Here is a 20520-nt window from a genome sequence, read left to right on the forward strand (position 1 = left end):
GGCCCGGCGCCGCGCGACCCCGCCCGCGCGGGCGCGCCGGGGCGGGCGGGGCCGCGCCGGGGGAGGCGAACGGGGCGGCGGGGCCGCGGTGTCGGGGCCGCGGTGGTGAGGCTGGGCCGTGAATGTCCCGCCGTAACGGCCACGTTCCCCGCAGGTGACATGAGCTCCCAGCAGTTCCCCCGCTCGGGCGCGCCGCCCGCCGCCCTGGGACCAGCGCCGCCGCCCATCCCCACCAGCGGCTCCGCCGGGATCATCGCCCCAGCCGCCACAGGTAAGCGCGATCCGGGCCCCGCAGCTCTCGGCTCCAGGGGCAGGGAGCAATCCCCGCGTCCCCTCCCCTTTTTCCGCTCGGGCGGTAGGAGCGGGGCGGCCCCGTGGGTGGTGGCGGCCGGCCCGAAAGCTGCCGCGGTCACGCGTAGGGAGAGCAGCGAGAGAACCAGTTTAGCTGCCAACTCTGGAAAGCGCCGTTCGGGCAGGGTTGAGCCTTTGATGCCAAGTGTCTTTGCTCGGCTGCACCTTGTCTCGTCCACTGTGTGTTCTTAGAATAAGTGATGAGTGGACATGGGAACATCTCATGTAGCTGGAAATGGGTTCGGAACTCTGATTCCATCTCCTCTGTCCCTGCCACAGTGACAGGTTTTCAGCAGGCCACCAGAGGTGGCTGAGGGGAGAGCAGCTTTGTTTTCAGGAGGGTTTATACTTGTTTTGTAGCCTGTTATTCCAATATATATGGCATTAAATGAAGAGTTTTTCATGCTAACTGTTTGATGTGGGACTTAATGGCAGTTACTTAGGTAATTAAATATTTTTCACTTGAAAGCAAAGTTAGTCAATCTTTGTTTAAAGAAGGTGTTTAAATGGACTTCTCAGAGTTGACCCTGTGTTGCCCAGCATTGCCAGGCCCATCAGTTCTGAGGGGCACAGGCAGAATCAGTGCCAGAGTTCCCAGGGTTTTCCTCATTGGAATAGGCTTAATTGTATGGGTGAGTTTCTTTAATTTAGACATTTCTGACATCTCATCTCTGACCTAGTGGGTGACCAAGGCGAACTTGTTAAAAGTTTTTACCTTTTTCTTTTTTTTTCAGTAGCGAGTGATGAATCCAGTCGCGACTCAGAAGTTGCTCCCAGGGAGCACATGGGCCCTGGTGGCTCCATCCAGCCTCGGGAGGAGAAGCAGGAGCCGGTGGTTGTTCGGCCATATCCACAGGTCCAGATGCTGACACAGCACCACCCTGTCCAGTCTGGTGCCCCTGTGACAGTGACAGCACCACCAGCACATTTGACTCCAGCTGTGCCACTTTCCTTTTCAGATGGACTTATGAAGGTAATCAGGAGGCTCATGATTCAAAGGAGGAAGAAATCCAATCTGTGTTATGAGTTAGTGTTGAGAAAAACTACATGACACCAAAGCCTTCTGTGCTTTTGTTTCTGAGGCTTTCCTTGCTTGCCTCTACTAACTGTGCAGTGCTGTGTGGGTTTGGCTGGCCCCTATGATACACTTGTTAGTATCTCAGCGTTATTTTTTAGGGGGGTGTATTTTGTTTATCTCTTAAGAGAACAGTGATTTCAATCAGTTTCTGAAATCTTCTCTTTTCTCTGCAAGATATCAAATTAACTGTTAATACCCAGTGACTGTAGGGCAATACCATAGCCCTGACAGATTCCACTGGTGACTCATGCTGTATACTAGCAGCTGTATATTTCCAGTAGAAAAGTACTTTCTTTGTCCCTTTCCTTGTTGGAATAACTAAATGTTCCGTATCTTTCCTGTCCAAATATTTATCCATACTTGCATAAATTCTCTCTCCAGGCTTTGACCCTCCCCAGAATGATTTCTGCTTCAACATTGAGCTTTCATTTGAAGTTGCCAATGTTTTTGTCTTCCCATTTCTTGTAGCCTCCCTTGAAGCCCACCATGCCCAGCCGGCCCATCGCTCCTGCTCCACCATCCACTCTCTCAGCTCCCACCAAGGTCCCTGGGCAGGTGACTGTGACCATGGAAAGCAACATACCACAGGCTCCAACAATTCCTGTGGCAACAATCAGTGGGCAACAGGTCTGTTTCTTTGGTGGCTCTTCTGTTCCATCTCACTGCACGGTCAGATCAATACTCATACTGGTACAACTGAGTTGGGCTTTTTGCAGCAGGAGGGAAGGTAAAGAAAGCAGGTTTCCCTGTTTAGTCCCACTGATTGTTGGATCAGTCCTGCTTGGAGCATTAAACCTCAGCCTCAGTTGTCACCAACTCTTTACAAAGCTGCTGCTTTGTTGTAATCATCCAACTGAGGTAGCACAGCCAGGCTGTGATGGCAGAGCCATGCCCAAAAGCTGAGTCTTTCCTTAAAAGCTCCTGCTGTGTCAGTGTCACTTGGAGAATTTCTACTCTAGAGAAACTGCTGGAATTTATCACTGCAGTGTTCTTCAGCTCTCCTGGGAGCAGATCAGAAGAGACTAATAAACAGTTCATGAATTTGAAGTGTGTTCTTATTTGAAACTGGTTTGTCAGAACACTGATCACTAAACCCCTGAAGCCTCAGGGTTTTGATGTAAAGTGCCTTTAGTTGAATTTGAGTTAGTCTGGCTAAGAACATGCAGCAATTTCAGTGGATTTATCTTTGTTAATATCCCTAGGAAGCCTAAAATTATAAGAAAATAGAATTAATTTGTTGCAGCATTTGCCAGGTTCCCACCATTCTCTCAGCTTTATTGGAGGGGTGGTATGAAACTAGGCCTTACTGTCACCAGTGGCAGAAAGGCCATCTCTGTGGTGGTTATGGGTGACTGTCACCAAGTACCAACCATAAAAACATCAGTGAAACAGTTAAGTATTTACATCTTCCAGTGTCGGCAGGCTCTGTAACTTTATCCTGTACAAACACCTGCCTCTTTCTCAACTTGTAATGTATGCAACCTTGGTATGCCAAGTATTTCTCCAAAATCTCTCTTCTGTCTTTGAGGCTTAGATATGGTAATGCTGTGGCCATTAATTTTGTCAACACAGCTGACTGTTGTTTTGCTCTTGAACTCTGTAGGGACATCCCAGTAACTTGCATCATATCATGGCCACCAACGTGCAGATGTCCATCATCAGGAGTAGCGCTCCTGGGCCTCCGTTGCACATTGGAGCTTCTCACCTGCCCCGAGGTAAAGATCCCTGCTTTCTGTTCACAGCCTCTCAGCTAGTGCCTCTGGCCCTCACCTCTGAAATCCTCCTCGATGCTAATGCAGCTAATTCATCAGCTATTAGAACTGGTAGTATGAATAAGTGACTGCTGGCCTCTTAGGAATTATGTTGCCTTCAGCCATTTAGGGCAGGACTGTGTGACAGTGTTTAAAATGCTGCCAGATACCAGCACAGCTGTTAGTCTGGTTCTGTGCTGTTAAAACAATCACCACTTTCAAGAAAAAATATCCACTGGTAGAGACTGCCCTGCCCTGCTAAATGTCATGTACATTCTTGGTGGCAAACTTTGCTCACCTATGGCAGTGGCAGCTGGGCAGTTGTGAAGCACGTTCTCGTACCCCCCTGTCACTCATGCATTTTTGTGCATGCTAACACATCATATTGTATGCATTTGCATTTAGCCATGAGTTAAATGCTAGTGATAACTATAGGCTCTTGTCTCCCAGGATTTTGCTTGCTACAGCTTGTAAGATCAGCTCCTTAAAGCAGCCCTGTGCTCAATACAGCCCATCTGATTTCTGACTGCAGCTTTACTTTATAGTTCAGCTTTAAACTGATCTGATCTGAATTCCAAGTACCATTTGTTATTTCTATTTCCTTTTATATTCAGTGTTATTTGATCACTTAAGAAAAATAAATTGACATGAACAAAGACTTTATCTCCTTTAACTAGAGTACGTGGAAGGACCGTGCAGCTTTATTTGTAGCTAAAATAGTGTTGTTCACTTCATTCTTGGGGGACAGTTGCCACGCTTGGACTCTCACTTAGTGCACATTGTCTTTTTTTTTTTTTTCCTGCTATTTTTCTCTTGGCTTAAATATTAACTTTTGAGGTAATAATTTCAATTAGAGGCATGTAGAGAAGTCTAGTCCACCAACTGATTGCAAGGCTGTTTGCCTTCAACAGTGGTTTTTTTAATGATCAGAAGTCATCAAACAGTAGACAAATTAATCAACTGCAGGTTTAGTTGGTGTGGAGTTTGGGGTTTTTTGGGTGGGGGGGAGGTGTGGCTGCTTATTTTGTTTTGTTTTGTGTGGGGACTTCTTGTTTTGGTTTTCTTCTTCTTCTGCATGTGTTTTTGTCTTCTGAACTTCATCAGGTGCATTGAGATCCTTGCTAGTATCAGGTGGCTTATTTACACATTAGCCCAGTAATCAAGCTGAATTATTTCTACTGACTTCCATAGCTTGGAATAAGAAAACCTTGGATTTGCAATGCTATTTACAATATTATAGGGGAATAAGAAGTACCACTGAAGCCAATTAATTTAAAATAATATCTGCCCTTCCCTCGTGGTGGTGTGAACCTTATGTATATCTATTGAAAGCCTTATTTTTAAACCAACTCCCCCTGAGCTGACGTGCCTATGGAATGCATTAGGACTGAAATACCAGCCAGTGTCTGCGGTCGTGACGGAGCCATTGGGTGCACGGGATTTTAACGCGTTTGATTTGTTCCCCAGGTGCAGCAGCTGCTGCAGTGATGTCCAGTTCCAAAGTAACTACAGTCCTGAGACCAGCTTCCCAGTTGCCAAATGCAGCCACAGCTCAGCCAGCAGTTCAGCACATCATTCACCAGCCAATCCAGGCAGGTAGCAGCCAGGCAGCTCTGCACATCACTGACTGCCAGCTCCAAACTCTTCTTAGCATGCACCTGTAGTGTATAACTTTTAATTGCCTATTTACTGGGCTGAGGCTACTCTCAGCTCTCTTCCAGGTCTATTTTCTCTATTTCCTTCATGGACTTGGTGCCAGAAATTGTGTTTTTATTTGTCTCCAAAGTGCTTAGAAACTGGGAAGACGATTTATTTCAGACATGCTGAAGTTTTAAAGTTTGAAAAATCTGGTACAGTGTGCTGGTGTTCATTTATTCTTCAATATATGAATTGATGTAGAATTTAAAAAATCTCATTTTAATATGCTTTTGTATATCCCAGCTTATGTATGTCTGTAAGGAGAAGATTGTAGCTATTATCTCCCTACAGTAATGCAAGTGTTTGGTGTTAGGATAGAGGGTTAAACATCTTCACTTTGTGCTTTCAGTTAGGATCTCGATGTAGTCATTTTTGACTTCCTGTGTATACTTGGATTGGGATTTCTTTTCATTCTGAGGGGAACTGACCTTTGGGTTTTTTCCTGAACACCTTCAAGAGATCTGTTCTTGTTAACTTTGTTGGTTACTGACTCTAATGACGTACATGTGTTAAAAACCAGGACAGATATGCTTAGGAGCTTGCAGATCAACTCAGAAAGACTGTAAATTTCTCAGAATACCAAAACATAGTGACAAAGGTATAGGAAAGCCAGTTTTAACCAAATAATTCCTAGTTATTCTGTAAACAGCAGAATTTCCTTTCTGAATGTTCTCTCTGACTCTTTTTTTTTTATAGTCTCGTCCTCCTGTGACAACTTCAAGCACTATTCCTCCTGCAGTGGTGGCAACTGTCTCGGCCACGAGAGCTCAGTCCCCTGTTATAACCACAACAACAGCACATGCTACAGAGTCAACCCTCAGGTAAAACCTACAGTGCTCTGCTTTGACAGAGGCTGCAGCGAGGGGAAATGCTTGTTAATCACCCAGAACTGATAATCCTCTAGATGTGGGATGATATAATATCAAAATAGTAATGCTTGCACAGTGCAAATGCTTTCATTTCTTTGACTAAAAATAAGTATAAACATGAGGTGTTGTTCTGTGTTGTAAGAAGGAAAGAACTTAGTGAATCAGTTTTGAAGTCCTGCTCCCTGCACAGCAGAGTTCCTGTTATAGGAACTTGTGGCTAATTTGGCCTGTATTTTTTATGAAGACACAGTGAAACGTGACACATGCATGTTGAAAAGCATCCCTGACATAAAATCCCCTTTATGAACTGATAAGAGTTATGATAAGGCTGCCCTCCTGGTTGGGCAGGTGAGGACAGAACAGTGTAGATCAAATTACTTAGCGTGTTTTGCCATGCGCTCGACAGCAGTGTTGCTCTCACAGGGAGGAGACCAAGGCCTGCTGTGTGTCCCTGTGTTTTATCTTTCATTTTTTCTTGACGATTACTTTTGTTTCTCTCCAGTCGACCCACGCTGTCCATCCAGCAGCACCCACCCTCTGCAGCGATCAGCATCCAGCGGCCTGCGCAGCCCCGGGACACGGCCACGCGCATCACACTGCCCTCCCACCCAGCCATAGGCACTCAGAAGCCACAGCTCCACACCATGGCTCAGGTAAACTGCAAGAAGGAAATACCTTCTTGCTGCTTCAGATGTCTCTTTTGTTTATAGCTTGAGGGCTAAGATTAAGTTGGGGGAAAGAGTTAGGTTGAGGTTAGAAATTCATGTTATTTACAGTCAGTGTAACATGATTCCATACTAAGTATAGATTTGAAATGTAGTAGTCTTTTAACTGTAAGGTTTTCTTTTCCTAGAAAACCATTTTCAGTACTGGTACTCCAGTGGCAGCAGCAACTGTGGCACCTATTTTGGCAACAAATACCATTGCTTCAGCAACCACAGCTGGTGAGTGTTCATAATGCTGTTGTGGGAGCATTGTGGGGTGTAGGTTTTGTTGTTTTTTGTTGGCTTTCCTCTTTGAATGTGGAACCTGATAATTTTTGAGCATTTCTTTCTTCATGGTAAAGACTGCATTTGGAAATGTGTGAGCAGGCTTCAGGAGAGAAATTACTGGGTTCTTCGGGGAGGTTGTCTGGTTTGGGGGTTTTGCACTCTTTATTTGGATCATCACTGGCATGGTAGGGCTCCAAAGAAAGATCTCTTACTAAGTTTTTTTTTCCTTCAGGTTCTGTATCTCACACCCAAGCGCCTACAAGCACCATTGTTACCATGACAATGCCCTCGCATTCTTCCCATGCTACAGCTGTCACGACCTCAAACATCCCAGTTGGTGAGTGATTTCAGTTTTTAGAGGAGTGTGTGCCTGATGCTTCCATTTTTCTGTTTATGCTGGCAGTGTTTGTGCATGTTAGCAATTAAGGAGGGGAAGAAAATCAGTTCAACCTGGGAGAAACCAATTAACTGGTCTGCTGTTGTAATTCTTTTAATACTAGCAAGAAATAGATGTTCTAGGAGAAGTAAGTAATAAAATGGCTTACTTCCTAGTGTTGAATTCTTAGACAAACTTGGGCCTTTTGTCATTTTTGAGCCTCCATCGGATATACTGGAAGTTGTAACTGCTTGGTGATAGAATATGGCTTTCATAGTTGATTTTGTAAGTTACTTCCTGTGCTTCTTGAGGTGTTAGGTGTAGCCTAGTTGAGTTTGATTAGATTAGTGTGTTCATTTGGAGGTAAAATACTAAGGTGTGAAGGTGAGAACTTTATTTGCCTGGATGTTGGAATCTGCCTGAGGTGTTTCCTACAGAACTGCATAAGTTTCCTTTTGTTTGTCACTGTTTTCCCCCTGATCACCTTATTCCTTTGGTGTCTTTTCTGATCCTAAATTTCCGTGGGGGGAATGTTGTATCTCTGTACATCAGTGTTTTTCTTTTCATGGCCTCTGTCCACGTATACTTGTCTGCCTTGATCTCTGTGAAGTTCTGCTTTCAAAACTTGGATAACTCAGTTCTTGACAGCAGAAAGGATTGGGCTGATCCTAAAGAAAATTAACTTCATTTGAGCACTGAAATGACTTTGTTAACAAGTATAATTTGTATATATATATTTAGAATATCCATGTTTTCTGGTATAAATTGATGAGAGTTGCTTTGTTCTCCTTTTCCTTTGGCCTATTGAGGAAACTTATCATCACTGTGGATAGGAGATCATCTGGAGAGGGGGTGGGTTGTTTTGGGTTGAGAGGGAAGGGATTAGAACTGGTTGTTTTTACAGGATAATTAATATTGCATTCGCAGTGTTTACCAACTTCTCTTTTGACAATTAACTGATTACTTGTTTGTCTTTATGCAGCTAAAGTGGTTCCCCAGCAAATCACACACACTTCTCCCCGGATCCAGTCTGATTACACAGCAGAGAGGAGTAACCTCATACCTCTGTCCAGCCACCGGGCATCTCCAAACCCAGTAGCAATGGAAACCAGAAATGACAACAGGTGGGGAGAGAACAACTCTGTCAGTGAAAGTGTGTGTGAGTAGGATTTGAGTGCCCTGTCGCTCTTCTAGGCTCTGATATGCTGGAAATAATGTTTTAAAACCCTGGGGGGAAATTTGGTAGTTCTGAACAGTCGTGATAGTTGAGATACTTGATAGCTTATGGCAGATGAGATTGCAAAATGCAGGGAGTGGGTTGAAGGGGTTGAAGGTGAACTGTTGAACTCGCGTGTGTAACACTTGCTCTCTTTGATGCCTATAGGCAGTCGGTACCTGTCCAGTTCCAGTATTTCTTACCTACATACCCCCCCTCTGCCTACCCTCTGACTGCACACACCTACACCCCCATCACCAGCTCCGTGTCCACCATCCGCCAGTATCCAGGTAAGACCAACTTGGGGCAAGCAGACTCAGATGCTTTGTTGAGCTTTTAGCTTTATATATAAGCTTTAGTGATAGAAGGAGCTAAAAGGCTTTTATGGTTGATTCTGTGACAACTGGTCACAAAAAGTCTCTGATGACTTGCTGGCTAAGGGGAAAACTCGTGGGCAAAGTGGCATTGAACTACTTCAGAGCCTACTAAATCCAGTCAATAACAGTTGTCTTAGGAGTTTAACATTTGATATCCTGGAGTTTGCATCTCTGTAAGTAAAAGTTTTTGATTCTACAAATCAAAACCAAACCAAGCCAGCTCTTCAATGCATCTTCATTCCCTGGTGTTCTGACAAGCCCTTTTAATATCTTTTCACATGAATGTACAGTTTGAGAGAGAAACCTGAACCAAAAAGGGAAAAAATGAGCTGCATTGCACATTTGCATTAGTGTTGTGTTTAGAAGAATGGAGCAATTAATGTATTTGAACTGTCGCAGTAATTTGCACTCAAAAAATTATGCATAGTGTGAGCCCATGTAGTCAACCCAAACTTATGTCATTCTGTGACAAAATCTGGAGCATTTTTACTGTACTGGGTGGTTTAGGTCTCTCTCTAATGTGATAATTTCCACTATCCAGACTGTAGGGACATGCGTGATTTGGATTTTCATGGAATATCTGTGTCTGCTGGCAGCATGTTACCTATGAGCAGTATAGAAGGAATTCAGAAGGACTTGGAGATGGCAAAGCCCATTTGTTGAATGGGAAAGTATAGAATCATGGAGTTGTTTAGGTTGGGAAAGACCTTTAAAGGTCATCAAATCTGATCATTAACCCGGCACTGCCAAGCCCACCACTAACTCATGTCTCCAAGTGCCACATCCACATGTCTTTTAAATCCCTCCAGGGATGGGGACTCCACCACTTTCCTGGGCAGCCTGTGCCAGGGCTGGACAAGCCTTTCTGTGAAGATTTTTTTTTTCCTAATATCCAGTCTAAACCTTCCCTGACAGAACATGATTGCACACGGTCAGGAGTTCCAGTTTCCACAGTGTACTGAGCTGATGGTAGCCTAATGCTAATATTTAGAAAAGCAGATGTAGGTTCTTCATCAGGAGATCATCAACAGAGACATTTTGCTTGTTAAATTCACTTGAAGCATCCGTGGAAGGTATTAATTATGGCAGCTGGTGGTGACAACTGAAAGCAGAGGATTCAAGGTATGAGGAGGGACATGCCAGGAGCACAGCCAGGTGAGAGCTTAGGCAAAAGTATGGAAGAGACTCACTGAGATTAGGAGAGTTTAATGCAGAATTTGGAGGAAGAATGTTGCCTTTGACTTTCCAAATGCTCGTTGTGTTTTACATAGTATCCCAAAAGGATTTTGTTGGATAGAAAGTTTTGCAACAACAGTGTTTCATGTAAGGTGTTCCACTAAGAATTAATATGCCATGCTTAATACAGAGACATTTTCAGGGACCTGGTGCAGATTTCAGGGGTTTGACAGCTGTTTTTAGAATGTCTTGTCAGCACAAGAACTTGATGGAAATTCTGTGTCAATGACAAAACCAGCTTTTTCTGCATTGTTAACAAGCAAGGCCATTGTTGGCAAGCTCACCCTTGCATTCTGTGTGTGGCTGCAGAAATCCTGGTGCAGCTCTGTAGAGACTGGAAATCTGGAGACCCAGGGAGTTCAGATAGTCCAACAGTGTTGTTAAGTGCTACCTGGGAGAACTGTAATATGCTGTATAGTGGATCTGGAAAGATGGAATCATCGTTGTTTAGAGCTGTGAATTTATTCAAATTAATTGAACTGCTTAGAGCAGGTGTTTCATTGGGAACATTACCCTGCCACTAAAATATTTTGTGTTTATTTGAGCTGTGGAATCCAGCCTGTAATTGTGAGCCCTGTTCTGAGCCAGATGAAGTTGTACTCAACTTCAGAGTTGAGTTAGCTTCAGAGAATAAGAAATTACTTGGGCTTCTCATTTTTTTTCATTGATTTTTTTAAGCAGAGAAAATGCCAAGCGTTGGTACTTGAAAGTATTGTAAAATAAGATAGTGAGCAAAACTAAGCACAGCTTTCTGAGACTGCAATTTGAATCTAACTAAAAGCAGAATTAAGCTTGATCTTTTCTCTCTTGTTGCAATTTGAAATAAAAAAAAAACAGAATGAAAATCACCAGTGATGTTTAATTCTTCTGGCAGACAATCTGGTCTCTCTGCTCTCAAATTTACTAGATCAACAAGCAGGGTGGCAAATTTATTTCTCAAAGCAAAAAACAGTCTTTGGAAGTTAGTATTTGGAGGAAACTGAGGTAACCTGCTGGGTAGGTGTGATGAGGTGCCTGTGTTACTGCTCCCAGTTTCAGCCCAGGCGCCCAACTCGGCCATCACAGCTCAGACCGGCGTTGGAGTGGCCTCCACTGTTCACCTCAACCCTATGCAGCTGATGACGGTCGATGCGTCCCACGCCCGGCACATCCAGGGCATCCAGCCAGCTCCCATCAGTGCCCAGGGCATCCAACCAGCTCCCATCAGTGCCCAGGGCATCCAACCAGCGCCGATCGGGACACAAGGACTCCACCCCGCCGCTCCCATCGGCGCGCAGGGGCTGCAGCCAGCACCCATCGGTGCCCAGCAGCCGCAGGGCGACACCAAGACCTCGGGTAAGAGCACCAGACAAGTCCTTGCTTTGGGCTGAGGAGGAGCAGCTGAGGTGCTGCCCTACACGTTTGGCTGTGACTGATGATCCTGTCACAGTCCCTGTGCTCCAGAGGTGGATGCTGAATACATTCATGCGCGTCTTCTCCCCACAAATATTTCTGAATTGATTTATTTTTAAAGCTCACCGGGTGGAGCGTGTGGGTAGCCTTGGATGGGTTACTTCAGTGGAAAACACTGGTAGTGCCTGAGCTTAAACAAATCTCTTCAGTAAGGCCCTGTGGGATAAGTAACTTCCAAGTGAGCAATGTTCTCTAAACTGTTCCAGCTGTGCAGCAGATCCCAGGAATAATCAGAATACAGCCAGGTATTTTCTGTGGTTGGTAACCTGATCTTGGGCTGTGAGAGAAACCATCTTTCATTAAAAATAATTGGTCTGATGAAGCCCCAACAACTTACTAAAGGAATGGGTTATGGCAGCCAAGGGAATATGCTGTTGCACAGCTGGCAGACTGTGTGGTGACTTCCCAGCTGTCCACACACTTTGCATCCCTTAGCTGGAAAACAGGCTCTGGCAGGAGATCAGAACTCGAACACAACTTATGGAGCTTACTTGCAAGTGGCATGTGTTGCCATGTGGGCTCTACTAGGAGTATTATTCTGTTGACCCAGTTGTATTGGTGATCTCCCTAGTGATTTCTGCATTTTCCATGTCTCCCGGAAAAGATTATTTCCCTAGCAGCAGTTGTTAGGCAGGAGGTAGTTTCCATCTCCCTGCAGAAGGTTCAGTGATCAGATTGCTTGTGGCAAAGATATTGCTTACAAAACAGTCTGAAAGCACTGCAGTTAGAGACTGACGGACTCAGGGAGCATGGACAACATATGCTCTGCAAACACCTGCTTTGTCATCACATTTCCTTGAGTAAAGGCTGCTTTCTTCTCTCTGTCTCTGTTCTCCTCTGTGCTGTGTCCATGTCCATCCTTCCCAGCAGTAGTCTTGGCAGATGGAGCCACCATTGTAGCCAATCCTATTAGCAACACATTCAACACGGCTACTGCAGCAACTACAGTTGTGCAAACCCATAGCCAGAGTGCCAGTGCCAGTGCTCCAGCCCAGGGCTCCTCCCCGCGCCCAAGCATCCTTCGCAAGAAACCAGCCACTGATGGGTGAGTAGAACTGAAGGTGACGTGGGAATGACACTTCTGTGCAATCCAGCCCGGCCAAATGGAATCATTTCAGTGGAGATAAGAAAAATTCTAGCATACTGTTCAGTCAGCAGTGCTTGTGAGTAACCTGCTGATCTGTGAAACACTTCTTTTCCTCCCCCCGGGCAGGATGTAGTTTTCTATACTGTCAGTAATAAAATGAGAAAGGACAGTTTGTCTCCTAGCTTTCGAAAGTGACCTTTTGAGGGAAAGTGGATTTGAGGCTTTGTTGCTTAGTGTAATAAAAAGGAAGAGTTCATAATCTACTAAAATTAGAATTTCGTGCTTTGTCTTCAGTGCTTTTCTTGGAAGAATATGTGGATGAGTGGAAAGGATAGGATTAGTACCCTGCTGTGAAATCTGATTAGGAAAAAGGGAGGGAGTAACTTAAACTCTTAAAATATTTTATGTTGCCTGTCTATTTTTAAATGCCTGAATAAAGAGGCAAGAGACAGCTTTAGAATTAACAATGCATTTCCTCCCAACTAACAACTGAAAACGTTTGGAACTGATGTGTCCTGTGAGACTAAAATTGCGTATTTTTTTACTGGGGTGGAAACCTTTTTTAAGGCAGAGAAGCTGGAGGCTGTAAAACTATAAGAGGAATTAAAGAAGCAGAGGTAGATCACTGAAGAACGTTTCCATTTGAGAGGTTGATTATTTTAGACAACAGTTTGACTTCTGGTCCCATAGGAGACAGAATAGCCTCTAAAATACTTTAATCATCCCTCTGCTGCCTAACATCCATACTCAGGGCTTTAGGTCCTGGAGTCAGGCTCTGACACGGTCTAGTCCAGCTAAAGGGAGCAGATGCCTGTCTGAGGACTGTTTAGCTCCAGATGATTTGCTCAGTCTGGAAGCAGCAGTGCTGGACAGTGGCATGGCCAGACCCCTTTGTCCACTGCTGGAGCCCGGCAGTCTCAGCAAGGTGCTCTGATTGGCAGGATAAAAGTAAAGCTGCTGTTCTTGGAGAAGCCCTAAATCGGGGTGAGACTAGGCCAGAGCAACTAATCTTTTATCTTAAAATATAATACCTAATTTGAAAAATAAAATGAAACTCTTTGTGTAGCAAATTGGTTATACTGAAGACAGAGAGCAGTGATACAGCAGTAACTCCCATCCTGTTTTGTGTAAGAGAGAGCTGATTCCTTTGCTCTCAGGGGTATTTGTCTTCACACCAGAGGAGTGGAAATACTAGATCCATCTGTCTCTTACAGGCTGGCCGTCCGGAAAAGCTTAATTCCCCCTCAGCCACCTGAAGTGGCCAGCACACGTGTCGAGAGCACCATGCGAAGCACATCTGGATCACCAAGGCCTGCTGGGTAAGACTTGAGGAAACAGCCAACTGCATTGTAATAGTTTCATTATATTTGTTTGAGTTGTGTTCTTTGGCTGTTGGGGAGGTTTTTTTCTTTTTTTGGGAAGCAAACTATTTTGAATTTGTTTGAACAAATTTGAATCAATGCTGTGAAGCTGAGGCAGTGGCCTTTAAAAGCTGTGGTGATGAGCTTTCAGAGAAACAAACAAAACCCCTCTGCCATTGTAAGAGGAGAGGTGTCAAAACTCTTATTCTGTAGTGCTTAGAAATTAATGCTGGCAAAAAGTAAATGCAGCTTCTGCCCTGCTTCAGTTGAGTTCATTGGCTTTAAAATTTATTGGTTTATAACTGTTAAGGATAGTGGGAGCTCCTGCAGAGGATGGGGCCAGTACAGCTTTGGGTAAGAGTTCCTCTTGGCTTCATTGTGAAACTATTTTGATCCTTTTACAAGTGTTTTGAAGTTACCTGGAATTAGTCAGGAGATGTGCTTCCCACAGTGAGTGGAAAAAAAGTAGTATCTCTAATTAATAAATACAAAAGATTAGAAAGGGAGCGGAGGAGGAAATGTAACTGAGATGAAGCCTTCTGTTGTGAAACACTTTACTGAGCCAGGTGGGTGCAGGAAAAACTGGATAGTCTGACTAGAGTTTGGCTTGTTCACTTTGTGCTGGGTGTTCATGACTAAGATACAGTTCACTTCACTTCATTTTGCTTTTTTTTGTGTTACAGCGGCAAACCAAAGCCTGAAATTCACGTGTCCATGGCCACTCCAGTCCCAGTGTCTATGGAGGCGGTGTCTAACCAAGGCAGCGAGCAGCCCACCATCGCAGTGCCCCCAACCTCCCAGCAGCCTCCCTCTGCCATTCCAACCATCATCGCGGCAACCAGTCCCACCTCGCAGCCTGCAGCAGCACTGTCCACCATTCCAGGGGCTGTTCCGGCCGCTCCGCCGACTTCCACCACCATCGTGGCAGCACCAGCTCCTCCATCCACCATGAGCGGTGCCCTGTCAGCAGTGCTGGGCCCCGTGGTACCGGAGATCAAAATCAAAGAAGAAATGGAGCCCATGGACATCATGCGACCGGTGTCTGGTAGGTGGCTTCTTCTGTTGTTGAGACACTGGAGGAATTAGAAGGATTTCAACACTTCCATCCTGAAAATGAAATGACATCTCTTCCATGTTAGCACAGAACACCAGGGTTCCCATATGCCTTGTTACTCATCAACTTCTTTGCCTTCTCCCTAATCTCCCGTGAAATCACTTATTATTGTGGCTGCTTTGTTCATGTTCAAATGATCCAACTCCTAAGAGTCTCTGTGAATTCCTTGCCTAAAATGCATGTGCTCAGCAGTGGTACCAATATATTATGGAATAGCTCAGTTAGTTCAGTTTTCTCTCAAAAACTACTGTTCAGGTCCAATGGCCTTTCTTGTATGTGAAGAATTCGTGACCAAAGTAGGACTTCTTAGGGCCCTCCCGTGCATATTTTTCTCTAGAAGTTTTCAAAATATTCGTAGTACTGCCCTACTTATCCAGCTTGGCCGTAGCTGCTATCAGATGGCAATGAGAAGTAAAATCTAGATCCTTACAGATCTCGTTGGACTCTATATAGTGGCAAAATTGTAGGAATGCATCCCATGTTCATGAGTATCAGAGTTCAGGTTTAGTTGTTGGTTTTATTGCTCTCCTGGAAGCTGTATGTTATCCTGTGAGGAAGCAGCTCCTTGCTGTAGGTGTCTCTGGAGCACAGGCAAGACAGCATTAAGCTCTTTGGGGTGGTTTTGTCTCCTCCTGGCAATTGTGGGTATGCCAAGTTGTCAAGAGATCCCATCCCAGACATTTTTTGCTGCAGCCTTAGTCCCAGCTGACAGAGATTTTTCCCTCCAAATATCAGGGAGTGTCCCCTCAGACTATTTGCCTCGCTGCTGCCCAACTCCAGAGATGTGTTGATTGGTCCAGTGACCTGCTCATGGGTGCTGAGGGCCTGGCAGTACAAGCAGACTCCTGCAAGGAGAGTGCTGCAATCCTGCATTGATTCCATACTACTCTCCTACCACAAGAGGAAAGGGACTTGCTTGCAACACAGACAGATGCTAGCATGGATGCCTTTTTGTAGCATTAAACTAACATAAGCCTCAAATATAAACCGAGGGACAATTGGCTCTGCTTTCATCCTTTACGCCTTTGTATATGAGACACTAAAGACTTTAGCTTATAGGCTTGTCCTAATAATTGCTGCTGGTTAATATCTGGCCTGTTCATACACTTCACACTCCTCACAACGTGCTGAAACAGGAGCTACTGTTGGAGGTAGTGTTCAAACAATATGTTACCTTCACGCTGCTGATGGTTTGGGTTCTTCTCTTTCCTTCCTCTCAGCAGTCCCTCCTTTGACTACAAGTACTGTGTCTCCATCTTTGGCACTGCTGGCCAACAACCTTTCCATGCCTCCAAGCGATTTGCCACCCGGTGCCTCGCCGAGGAAGAAACCCCGTAAGCAGCAGCACGTCATCTCCACAGAAGAAGGGGACATGATGGAAACAAACAGCACCGATGATGAGAAATCCACTGCCAAAAGTTTGCTGGTGAAAGCAGAGAAGCGAAAGTCTCCTCCAAAGGAGTATATAGGTAATGTCATCTCTGATGCCTTTTTTTCTTATTCAGGTGCCTGTATTTTCTCTTCTGTTTGTTTCTCAGAGAAGGTGCTCTGTCATGCTTCCACTTCCTAAATATGAGTAATAGAGAATCCAAGTATCTGTTCCTCACCACTTTCTGTATAGTGCTGTTCAGGGAAAATTACCTTTCTCAACACACATTTTGTATGAGGTAGAGCTTGCTGATCTGCTGCTGGAGTTCCTGTGGGTGCTGATCTGCTGCTTTCACTACTCCGTGATGATAATGTGATTCTCGCTGGATCCTTTTGCAGATGAGGAAGGCGTAAGATACGTCCCTGTGCGTCCCAGGCCGCCCATCACACTGCTCCGTCATTATCGCAACCCTTGGAAAGCTGCTTACCACCATTTCCAGAGATACAGCGATGTCCGGGTCAAAGGTCAGCCTCGGGATATAGCGGGAAAGAAGGGAAGGAGGCTACACAGGATTAGCAATAGTTTTGTAAAACAAAAAATGGTGTGGTTATTGATGAATCTAGTTACAAACAGTGATGGAAACTTGCTCAAGAAAGTGATCCTTATAAAAGATGTCACTTTATAAAAGATACCACTGTGGTGATAAGCTGCAGTTGAGTTTTGTCATTTACTACCTAACACTTGCTAATTTAATCACAGATCTTCTAGGTTTAGTGTAACTAGTCTTGTCAACTAACAAATGGGCTTTTAAGAAGACTTTTTTTTCCTAATATGAGGAAAATAGAGATCAGATACTGTCTTTCAGACTTTTTAGCTAATATCTTGGAATTTTTAAGCAAACTGGCTTTTCAGAACTGTGTAAATATGTTGAGGGAATAGAATTAGTACAAGATGGCCTTTTACTTGTTCAAGGCAGGGTGTTCAAAATGCTGAGCGCTACATTCCTTAAATGGGAAAAAATGAGTTAAATATAATCTTTCTGGAAACACATAACCTGTTAGTAAGTGAGAGCAACAGTCAGCTGCATGGCAGATGGGAAGTCACTTTCCTGTCTGAATCAAAACGTTGATTATTGTCATTTAGTAGGACTTAGGGGGAGCAGGACTTAGGTCAATGTTGTTTGAGAAGAGAGGCCTGGCCACCTCCTGAAATTTGAGTCCTGTATCTTTGTGTTTCCTGTGACAGAAGAGAAGAAGGCCATGCTGCAGGAGATTGCCAATCAGAAGGGTGTATCCTGTCGTGCACAAGGCTGGAAGGTCCATCTCTGTGCGGCGCAGCTGCTACAGCTGGTAGGTACATGGGGCTTCCAGCTTCCCACAACACAGGGGAACACAGAGCTGTGTGAGACAGGAGGATGTTGTTACAAACTCAGTGCACTGGGATACCATAAAGGAGCTGGTGTGTAGTGCCCAAAGGGAGTGGGATGTGCTTTCCCCTTTCTCAGGAATGTGGCATAAGTGGCTTGGAAACTTGGAGGTTGGTTTTGATCCAGACATAAGAGCTGATGTATTTTGTACAGATGATCAAAACTGGCAACTCCCTCCTGCTGATGCACAGGTCTGAAGAAGCGTCTGTTTGGGATGGTGCGGCTGATCTGAGGAGGCAGCACTGATCCACATTCCTGGATGCTTCTGTTTCAGGTTGGGGGTGAGGTAGGTGCTCTGCATTTTAGCACCAAACTCCCCAAAACCTCTGCATTCCTGGAATAGTATTGTGAGAAGTAGGAGAAGCCGTTGTGGTTAGGATCCATGTTTATTCAGAAAAGGAGAAATCCTGTAAATAGGATGTGAGTAGGAATGATAGTGCCATGCTTTCTTGGAGGCTCCATCTTCTGAATCACAGACAGGAGCAGCTGAGAGGGGAATGGATTATCACTGTCTCTGTGTAGCTTTGTTAATGTGGGCAAGCATTTGCCAGCCTGGCAGTGACCCTTCTCATGAAGGACTGATGTCTTTTAGACGAACCTGGAGCACGATGTGTATGAGAGACTGACTGCCCTGCAGGAGGGACTCATTCCCAAGAAAAAGGCAGCGACCGATGACGACTTGCATCGAATCAATGAACTGATACAGGTAGGTCCTGTGGCCTCTCAACCCGAAACTGCTTCACTCTTAATTACAAAGTATCCTACTGCCATTAATAAAAGCTAAAGCTGGTCTAAAAAAATCGTGTGGGTTCCCTTCCTGTGTCATCAGTTACAAGAGGCGTTAAGAAAAGGCACAGGGATTGCTTAGACCAGACATTCTGCTGCTAATGACGAGTGTTTCCTTTCAGGGGAACATGCAGAGGTGTAAACTCGTGATGGATCAAATCAATGAGGCTCGAGACTCCATGCTAAAGGTCTTGGATCACAAGGATCGTGTTTTGAAGCTTCTAAACAAGAATGGAACTGTCAAGAAAGTGTCCAAATTAAAGCGAAAGGAGAAGGTCTGAAGACAGATTAATGACTCTGGAAATGGAGAACGTGTACAGAATGGAGCTGAACCTTTTTGTAGTTTGGGTTTATTTTTAAGCAGAGCATCTGAATAAAAAGGGTGAGTTTAGGGAACAGATGGACACGTGAAGCCTGGTGACTGAAGAGATTGTCCTTGATCTTGTCATAATGAACAAAGATTTCTCTCAGGCTCATCCCTTTTTAAAGTCTTTTCAGTCCCACTTGTTTAACCCTCCTGATGTGTCAAGTATGGACACACCTGTAAGACAGGATGTTCTGCAGGGGACACCAGGAGGCTGACATACAGGTATGGACCCAGGCAGCAGCCAAGCTTCCGAGCATTGGGAATGACACCGCTTTCAGTTACCCCATTCAGTTCTCGTTCTTCTGACCTTCCAGTGTCTGAAGCAGCCTTCTTACACCAGTGCCACTGCACTAGGGGATCTGCCACAAAGAATCTCCAACAGCTCAGAAGTCCTAGCTGTCAAGTTAAAAAAAAAAAAAAAAGGAAAAAAAAGTGGGGGGAAATCATTTCAAAGTGATATTGTAGTGTCTGTGTGTGTGTCTGTGTTGGTGCTCTGGGATACTTGTGTTGAAGTACCTCCTGCAACAGAGGGGCTTCCTGTAGCTGGTGTAATGTTAATTGTACGTACCACATACATCCTGAAAACGTGAATAAAGGAATTGGAGGTTTTTGTATGTGAGCAGTTTGTGTACCTTTGTACCAGTGAAACTGTTCAACCTGCAAACTCGAAAACAAAGCCTTGGAAGAAGCCTGTGGAAGGAATAAAGAGCATGTTGGGAAGCAGCCAGTGTCCTGTGCTGCAAGGGGCGGGGTAAAGCAGTTCCCAGTTCAGCTCCTAAAGATGGAATATGGATTATCCCCCATGCACTTGTGCATTTAACCTTAATATTTTAGAAAGGTTGCCAAATCAGTTCATTTTTAATCTACTGAGCAGGAAGCTTCAGTTTCATTAATCCAGTTACAGGGCTGTTATCCTGCCTTTATTCAGAACAGAGTTGTTTCAGAACTTAGATTTCAAAAAAACAGTATTTGATTCTTCTAATTTCCTGATATTTTTTTAACTAGAGAAGTAAGTAGAATGTTCATATTCACACTGTTCTTATGTTCTTAATACATGCAAACCCTATTTATTTCAGCTTTGGATGGCAGTCTTTCATATTAGCTTGATTTTACTTGTTCAAATGAAACCACTTCCATTGTAAGATACAATTCTACTATAATGATATTGTAACTTTGGTATTAGGAAATTTACAGTAACTGTTTGCTGATTTTTATTTTTTTCCCCTTGGCTAGAAGAAAGAAAACAAAATACCCTTCCAGTTTTACAAGCCTGCAAGGAGTGTGTGGATGTGTATGTTGGAATTAAAAGGAGAGGTAAGACATGAAAAGGTGGGAATCAAACTGCTGCTCCCACCTTGCATTTCTTGTGCCTCAGGAATATAACTGGTCAAGTATTTGTTTGATGTTGTAATAAAACACAATGCCAACACTCCCATAGGTTCCTGAGGACACTGCAAGAAGGTCAGTCATGATTATTAAGTGGACTTCCGTTGAGCTGGGAACTGTTTCACATGTTGACAAGGGGCTTTTGGGTTAAATCCAAGGCATTACCAGCAAAGTGTGAGGTATTTACAGAGGAAGGGAGCAAAGGATTCTTTTAAGGACTGCAAAAGT

General features: G+C 44.4%; 1 protein-coding gene across 5 annotated transcripts in view; it reads left to right on the forward strand.

Moving 5' to 3' along the window:
- Nucleotides 1-19520, forward strand: part of SAP130 (Sin3A associated protein 130) — a 24903-nt gene extending 5383 nt beyond the window's left edge. The window contains exons 2-21 of one of the 5 annotated variants that reach the window (XM_027703941.1): nt 155-271; nt 1089-1324; nt 1898-2056; nt 3033-3144; nt 4648-4772; nt 5575-5699; nt 6250-6400; nt 6601-6691; nt 6972-7076; nt 8098-8239; nt 8500-8621; nt 10977-11279; nt 12264-12441; nt 13698-13802; nt 14528-14889; nt 16179-16427; nt 16726-16851; nt 17573-17676; nt 18346-18459; nt 18662-19520. In XM_027703941.1, coding sequence (XP_027559742.1) covers nt 160-271; nt 1089-1324; nt 1898-2056; nt 3033-3144; nt 4648-4772; nt 5575-5699; nt 6250-6400; nt 6601-6691; nt 6972-7076; nt 8098-8239; nt 8500-8621; nt 10977-11279; nt 12264-12441; nt 13698-13802; nt 14528-14889; nt 16179-16427; nt 16726-16851; nt 17573-17676; nt 18346-18459; nt 18662-18820 — 3180 coding nt within the window. In that variant the 5' untranslated portion in view covers nt 155-159 and the 3' untranslated portion in view covers nt 18821-19520. Of the gene's footprint in view, nt 1-154; nt 272-1088; nt 1325-1897; nt 2057-3032; nt 3145-4647; nt 4773-5574; nt 5700-6249; nt 6401-6600; nt 6692-6971; nt 7077-8097; nt 8240-8499; nt 8622-10976; nt 11280-12263; nt 12442-13697; nt 13803-14527; nt 14890-16178; nt 16428-16725; nt 16852-17572; nt 17677-17906; nt 18040-18345; nt 18460-18661 lie in introns of those variants that run through there. The other 4 variants (XM_027703944.1, XM_027703942.1, XM_027703946.1 and 1 more) reach the window with 4 other exon arrangements.
- The last annotated feature ends 1000 nt before the right edge of the window (nt 19521-20520 follow it).

The sequence above is a fragment of the Neopelma chrysocephalum genome, unplaced genomic scaffold (assembly GCF_003984885.1).
Source record: "Neopelma chrysocephalum unplaced genomic scaffold, ASM398488v2 Primary Assembly neopelma1_252, whole genome shotgun sequence".
NCBI lineage: Eukaryota > Metazoa > Chordata > Aves > Passeriformes > Pipridae > Neopelma > Neopelma chrysocephalum.